This window comes from Mytilus edulis, chromosome 12 (assembly GCF_963676685.1).
Source record: "Mytilus edulis chromosome 12, xbMytEdul2.2, whole genome shotgun sequence".
In the NCBI taxonomy this organism is placed as follows: Eukaryota; Metazoa; Mollusca; class Bivalvia; order Mytilida; family Mytilidae; genus Mytilus; species Mytilus edulis.
In genome coordinates, this window is record NC_092355.1 from 67,886,816 (window position 1) to 67,895,187 (window position 8,372).

Here is an 8,372-nt window from a genome sequence, read left to right on the forward strand (position 1 = left end):
GCGACAAGAAGCGACAACAAGAATTATTTTACCGACAAGAAGCGACAAGAAACTATTTAGCGACAAGAAAACATTTTTTTTTTTAATTAAAATTAATTATTGCAATAAATATATTAAAAGAAAAAGCAAAAGAAAATAATTTTAGCGACAAGAAAGTTAAAATTGATAGAAAAAAATGAAACATTATTTACATAATATTTTATCATCTATTATGGGGTTCGACGACTTACAGAAAAGAGCGACGATTTACAGAAAAGAACCGAAAAGGACCGAAAAGGACCGAAAAGGACCAAAAAGAACCGAAAAGAACCGAAAAGGAAATCGACTTTTTTTTGTAATCGAAGTAAATAAGCAAATTGCAAATCATTGAAAACCTTATACTGTGACAGGACTAATTTTAACCCACATGTATGTGAAAAATTACAGGTAGGGTTGGATGCCTATCTTATAGAATAGAAATATAGAAAAGAATTTTTTTATTCAACAAATAAAGGCCCCTAGGAGGGCATATAGCCATACAAACAATAACATATGCAATACACAGACAATAGATATGTAATATGAGTAATAAAAAAAATACTCCAGGAAACACGCAACAAAATAATAGTAATATACTATAATTCAATTAATTCTAGTGTTGACATTGACTTATGCGCTCCAGGTTTATTAGTGTATTTTACCTATAAAAAGAAAAACAAGAAGTATAAGTAGTTAGTGCTGAGAAATATATATACACATATAAATACATTGAATTACACACAGTTTGTTTTTTGAAATCAATTTACTGCACGCGTTGCCGTTTTATCGTAGTTGTCCTATCAGCCAGTTTCCTTTTCCTCTGACCTTTCTTCTTTCCTTTCGACTTAGCTTCATTGACCACTCGTCTGCCATCTGTTGACTTAACCAATTTGGTCTTCATACGCTATCGGCGGAACCTGGCAAAGTATTTGTACCTTTCCATTAAAGTTTTATTTGCCCAAACATGCCTGTCAATCTTAAAATGTTCGTGTGTGCTCGCAAGCGTATTTATATATAAGGTCCTCTCCCTATCACTGCTCTCCGTAAGTCTTTGTAATTAGCCTCTACCATGTCTGTCATCTTTATCACAAAGTCAACTAATGACTGAGGCTTCCAATCAACAACTATCTTAATAACATGATTGTAAGATTCACTATTGTTGTTAGTCCACTCTCTTTCAATTCTTTCCGCATTTTGCGGCTCATGTATTTTCCCCTTAAGTACTGGCTTCAAAACCGTTGAAAAGTAGCCTTTCAATGATGGAAATTTCTCCTTACAGAATTCTTAATAATAATAATAATAATAATAATAATATCTTTATTTAAAGAGAGTGACTCATTTGGATTAAACCAATTTTCAATAAGGCTCTCTACATGCATACAATGTTAACAATATGAATAAAAAAAAAATAAATTAATCTACTGTTACACACATGTAAACAATAGACGTATATAAAGTAATATAACAACAACAACAAAAACAACTATGGTATACATTGTGACTTAACTTATAAATTCAACACTTTAAAAATAAAATGACTTGTAAGAGTTTTTGAATGCAGATATACTTTTTGATTTTTTAATTTCACTGGACAGTGAATTCCACACTTTTGGACCACTAAAAGAAAAACTTGATTTGTATAATTCTGTATTTGATTTAGGGACAATAAAATTATCCGATGATGAAAGTCGAGTATTGTACGATTGTTTACTACTTGTAGGCACAATAAGATTGGATAAATATTTTGGTGCCAGTTGGTGTTTTGATTTATACATTAATAATGATTTGTGGTAAAATATTCTCTTAGTAACAGGAATGATTCCAGATTTCTTAAATAGTTCAATAGATGGTTTTCGAATATCGTGTTCGTTTAAAATAATTCTAGCTGCCCTTTTTTGCAATTTTAGTAGACTGTCAACTAAAAACTTGTTACAGTTTCCCCATACTGAACAACAGTAATCCAAATGTGGAAGAATATACGCATTGTAAAATAGAATTCGTGCATTGTGATTCAAGTATTTCTTGATTCTTTTTAATAAAGCTAATGAAGAATTAACTTTTTTGATTATATGATTAATTTGATCATACCAAGAAAGAGTTTTGTCAACAAAAATACCCAGGACTTTTTCACAGTGACTTTCATTAATCTTTTGGCCATTAATGGATACATTTAATGTGTCATTACACATTACAGACAGTTTTTGTTTTGAACCTATACACATTGTCTTAGTTTTTGACACATTAACTAACATTTTGTTTTCATCAACCCATTGACAAATATTTTCTAATACAACATTGAGTGTCTGACTTATATACCTTTTGTCTTTTCCAATTACAGAAATAGTGCTATCATCAGCAAAAAGATCAAGATTATGATTAGGATTACACAAAGGCAAATCATTAATAAATATTAAAAATAATATAGGACCTAAAACGGACCCTTGAGGTACACCTGCTTTTAATGTAGATACATCTGAAAAGGTATTTGAAATTGATACGACTTGATGTCTATCAGCTAAATACGAAGTAAACCAATGAATTGAATTATAAGAACATTTATATTTTTGTAATTTTTGAAGGAGCAGTTTGTGATTTAGAAGATCAAAAGCTTTACACAGATCTAAAAATACTGCCCCTACTAAATTTCCTTCATCAACGGCTTTTAACCATTTATCTAACAAAGAAGTCATAGCAGTTTGACAGGAATGGTTTGCACGAAAGCCTGATTGCATGACATACAATAGATTATATTTGTTTAGAAAATTCATGAAATGAGTTTTTACGTGTCGCTCAAGGATCTTAGATAGTAATGGTAAAATTGCAATAGGTCTGTAATTAAAAACATCATTTTTTGAACCTTTATTTTTAAAAACTGGTAGAACTTTAGCCAGTTTAAATAACGATGGGTACACTGATTTTCTTATGCTTAAATTAAAGATGTGGCATAATGGAACTGAAATTAGGTGTGATGACATTTTTAAAAACTTTGCACTGATATTATCAAGACCTGTTGCTTTTTTCTCATCAAGTGTGATTAATTGATGGAGAACAAATTCATTAGTTATTTGTGGTATGGTAAAAAAGACATTTTCTGGTACACGACATGAAATATAATTATCAAGTTTTCCAGAACAACTGGTACTTGAGTTTGAATTAAGATTAACATTTTCAGTTATATTTGTAAAATAATTATTGAAAGTATCAGCAATGCTTTTAGGGTCTGTAATTGGTTTATTACTACAGTCATTTAAGATTGCATGGTTATGATGATTTTCACTACCATTTACATTATGCAAGTGTTTCCATAATTTGCTACTATTTCCTTTTTCTTGTTCTAATACTTCAGTATAAAAATTTTGTTTTGAATTTTCTATGAGGTATTTAACCTTATTTCTCCAAAATTTATAGTTATATGTGTCTTTTTTCTTATGATAATAATCACGTTTTTTCATGCCCTCCTTAATTTCATCATTTATCCACTGATTTTGATAAACATGTTTAACTCGCTTTTTAATGAGAGGAGCATGATGATTTAACACTTCAGTAAAAATATTTATAAAACTTAGTAGCGCTTCATCAGGATCATCAAGAAGAAAAATAGCAATACAAACATATACAATGAGAATAACTATAGAATGATATAAAATACAATCGTGTGCTTGACTTGAGCAGAATTCAAAAGTTTCTTCTAATTCCAGACGTTTGGACGAAATGAATGTGGATGTTGATAATCTTGATTGGTTGTCTCTAATGGCGCATATCTCCTCCCTGTTATCCTCTCCGAATAAAAATTTTGTTCAAATTGTGACTTTGAATCGTACAATCTAAGCATTGTGTTAACACAAGAAATAATGTTATGGCTTAGAACTTTAGCACCGTCTACGTTGGTATGTACATGGTCCTGAAAAAGCAATTGATTAGGACGATTGCCGTACAAAAAGTCTAACGTGTTATCTAGTATTTTCACTTGATTATCTTCAACTGTTAGTAACTGCTGGTTTACTTCAGAAATAATATGGTTTGACTTGTAATCTGAAGGCCTTGGTAGAATTGATGAAATAATTATTTGCGTTTCCGGTAAGCTCTGTTTTACCGTGTGAATAAGATTTTTATAATCATTTATTATAGTACGAACAGTATCTCTATCAGACACATTGTTGGTTCCAACATGCACAGCTATGACATCAACACAGTCGAGTTTGCCATCAGATATATGCTCTATAAGGCAATTCTCAATATCCCTTATTCTTCCTCCACGGATAGTCTTTACTTTTGTTGTGATGCTATTTGTTGTCATTTTTCTGGCCGACATTCGTTTTAGTGTAGAACTTCCTATTAGAAATAAGTTTTTCTTGTTACTGTTTTTCTCAAATAATGGATATTTGGGACGTTCCAATTCTGTCACATGATACTGAACGTTTGGTATTTGTTCACCCCTTTGTCTCAAAAACGGTTCTGGTGTGTTTGGAGTAGTTGATTGGCTTGTTCTATACTGTAATCCACTTTTTACTGCATTACTGTATGTTCCAGGTGTCATTTTTGTTGAGGTTAAATTATTTTTTTCTCTTTTGCTGTTTGGGGTACTGGTATGTATTTGGGCAACTTGTTCTTGCATAGCGATATTTTCGTTTGATGCCTTTAATGATTTAACTTCTTGGAATACTGAGTTAAGTTTATCCCATAAACTCTTAGATTTGTCAACGAACGTTTTGTTATTAGAGTTAATGTCCGCTTTTATGATCTGGGTTTGTTCTAACACTTCTTCAACAGAGGCTGATGTTGAACTAGTTTGCACTTTTACTGTGTTTGCCAAGGAAACAAATTTATCATTGATATCTTGAAATTGTTTATTTGAAGTGTCAATGTGACAGTTTACAGTGTCGTTTAAATTTGAGACATCTTCAGATGTAGATAGAAGTAAACCTTCAATTCTTCTTAATGCGGAAATAACACCAAATGATGGCGAGCTGGTTTTGTTGCTAATTTTCTTTGCTTTTTGAATTGTAGTACTCCGGCGTGGGGTAACTAGTTTCATCGGAATTGTTTCATCATCATTATCACTACATTCACTTTCATCAATTGTATGAATTGTGATTTGTTGTTGACTTTGCATTATGTTTGTGGATGATGTTTTAATATTTAGTGCATTTTTTGCAAGTTTGTCGGCCTCGATTTGTTCACTTTCAGAATCTCGCGGAACATGTACCCAAGATACATTTAAATTTGTTGACAAATTGTCAATCTCTGACCATAATTCTTTGTTTTTTACATCCTTTCCGGAGGACTTGAGCTTCCAGTTGTTGTTTTTCCAGTATGTAATATCGCTGGTGATCCCCCTTACCAAATATTCGCTATCAGTTTTTATTTGAATATTAACTATATTAAGTTGATGAACTTGTTGCAGGCATTTAACTGCAGCAAATAATTCTCCAGTATTATTGGTTTGCTTGTATGTTTCTGGAACTAGACCAGAACTATTTCTTGTACTATTTTTCTCCCAGAATATTCCAAAGCTTGCCTTTGCTGACGGCTTTCCGTTATTTTTACATGCACCGTCAATGTATACATCCATTTTTCAATGTTTATAGACCTATAGGTTGCGAAAACGTTGACGTCTTTTTCGCGGAATTTTGCACTATGACGACTTCTTCACACTTATCTTAGTATTTTGTTCTATTTGTTTGCCTTTGTTTGTGTTTTGTGTGTGTGTATTACATGCATGTTAAATTAATGTGTATTAATTATGACTTTGATACGTTAAACTTGTCTATGATTTGAAATCGTTAAAGATAGATCCCGTTATCTCCATGCACAAACTTATCTAAAATAGATATATGTAGCGCAGGCCAATATTTATCACTATCGGACATCGTTTCGCTAATCTACATATCTGTTTTAAGTGGTTTATTAGATAAAATAGATAGAAATCCACAGGTCATTAACTTTTCGCACCCTTTAATCTATACGCTAATTATAAGGTAAACAATTAACAATTATACCGAGAGCGGGTGCGCTTTTCATTTATTTATATTTCCTATGAAAGACGAAATGAAAAGACTATAAAATACTAATAATTGGGACTATTATACTAAGTTAGTATCATAATCCGATCGAATAATGATGTCATTTTTTTTTTATTAATAAATCTTCTTTTATTCCCATGTAGCCCTTTGTTTTATACGAATTAATAAATTGAAACTAAACAAGAATCTCGTAAAGTTTGGCAAGTTTTACATGTAGCAGGACTCGAAATTTTCGGCCAATAATTTTATAATTCTATTTTCGAAATATTTACCTTAACAAGCAGTGGCGGATCCAGAAATTTTCATAAGTGGGGGCCCACTGACTGACCTAAGAGGGGGCCCGCTCCAGTCATGCTTCAATGATTCCCTATATAAGCAACCAAATTTTTTCCCAAAAAGGGGGGGCCCAGGCCCCCTGGGTCCCCCTCTAAATCCGCCTCTGACAAGGACTGTTGGCAGTCAAAACTTTCCTGATCAAAACAGCAAAATTTTAGTCCTCTCGTTGCCCATTGTTTTGTTAATTCTGATTGCCGAAACAGCCACTGTGCACCCATTTTCCACACCCAAAGCAGAGGAAGGATTCTGTACATTCACAATCCTTACTACAGATACAGCAGGGGTACTGTTTTCGATATCCAGATTTACAAATACGTGCTCTCACCATTTTTTGTAATTTTGAAAACAAGTGAGGAAACAAGCCTTTTTATTTTTGTTAAAGTGACGATTATCGTGATTAAATGTAACAAATGTATATTTGACATTTAACATCCGAGAGGAAATGGTGATGCTGACATGTATATTTTTTATATTACCATACCTAATGCCACCGGGCAATATGCTGACATCTTAAATATAAACAAAGGAAATACTTTTTTTTTTAAATGTAAGGAAAAAACATTTGTAGTACGATGATATTTGCTTTTCATTTATTTTTACTGTGTATTATTAAAAACATGTAAATTATGCTAATTAAAACGTTTAAACCTGCTGCATTCATATTTGCACCTGTCCTAATTTAGGAACCTGATGTTTAGTGCATGGTTGTCGTTTGTTGATGTGGTTTGTGTTTCTTGTTTCTCGTTTTTATATTGATTAATCCGTTGGTTTTCCCGTTTGAATGTTTTTTTCAATAGTCATTTTTGGGGGCCCCTTTATAACTTGCTGTTTGGTGTGTGCTTCCTGTTGAAGATCGTATTTTGACCTTAATAGTTTACTTGTACAAATTATGGCTTTGATTGGGAGTTTGCACACCTTCTTATATCTATAAAACAAATATTTAAATGATAAGATTAAAATCCTTGATGAAAAATAAATGATAATTAAACATACATATATTAAAAAAAATATTACTAAAAAAACCAAGTTATATTGTTTCTTTTTTGTAAATTCACATATCCCTATAAATGCACAATCTAAATTTTGAATTATGCATTCAATTTTATTATTACGAAGAATTGTTAACAATATAAAAAAATCCGTGAATATACATGGTTTTAACTTTATTTAATAAATATATATGTATCCTCTTTTCGGTTCTTTTCGGTCCTTTTCGGTTCTTTTTGGTCCTTTTCGGTTCTTTTCGGTTTTTTTCTGTAAATCGTCGCTCTTTTCTGTAAATCGTTGGACCGTCTATTATGTATAACAGCCAGTGTTACGTTTAATTATTGTATTATGAGATTACTTTTCCTTGTGTTTTAGAACATATTATTTATCTTATAATTTGTTTTTTAAAACTCTTTTCGTGCAATATATATTAAGCTCGCAAAATGAATTATTTGTGCATCATTGTCCTGAAAATATTGACACAAATTGTGAAATACAAAGAACTGAAATCAAACAAGAGGAAAAGAAAATTGAAATGTGAATGTTTTCATCTTTTTATTTGCCTATTGCCTCATTAAACGATATTTATCATGTTTATGCGTATTGATTGAAGATGAAAGGAAATTAACTTCGATAAATGCATATTCGAAGTATTATAATTATACTATACTATAGTGGACACGTCCGTTCATGATATCCCCTTGGGCAAGGGTAAATATTTAAACGCACTTATTTTGTCACATCGCCGTGTCAAACTGAATCCCTTGGGATAAGGGTTTTTCTCTTGGGCAAAGGAAATAGTACGGGAAGTTATACTCTGCAATATTAGTCTTACACTCTAAAAATGGCACACCCATGTGGTAACTGTTAAAAAAAACTGCACTTGAATGTGTGTGTTTTGTGAAAAATGTGAAACATGGTTTCACCAAAAATGCCAGAAATTAACAAAAGATCAGTTTCGGATCTTAAGTCAGAATAAAAGCTGTGATTTCATATGTACACAATGTT

At 31.7% G+C, this 8,372-nt stretch overlaps 1 protein-coding gene across 1 annotated transcript; it reads right to left on the bottom strand.

Annotated features, from left to right (window-relative positions):
• Positions 1 to 3,624: 3,624 nt before the first annotated feature.
• On the bottom strand, positions 3,625 to 5,652 carry LOC139498982 (uncharacterized). The gene has a single exon (XM_071287628.1). The coding sequence runs from the start codon at positions 5,588 to 5,590 to the stop codon at positions 3,707 to 3,709; it is 1,884 nt and encodes a 627-aa protein (XP_071143729.1). The 5' UTR covers positions 5,591 to 5,652; the 3' UTR covers positions 3,625 to 3,706.
• Positions 5,653 to 8,372: the final 2,720 nt, after the last annotated feature.

Excerpts from the sequence above, each read along its gene's own strand:
- LOC139498982 (XM_071287628.1), bottom strand. The coding sequence starts at position 5,590 with ATGGATGTATACATTGACGGTGCATGTAAAAATAACGGAAAGCCGTCA.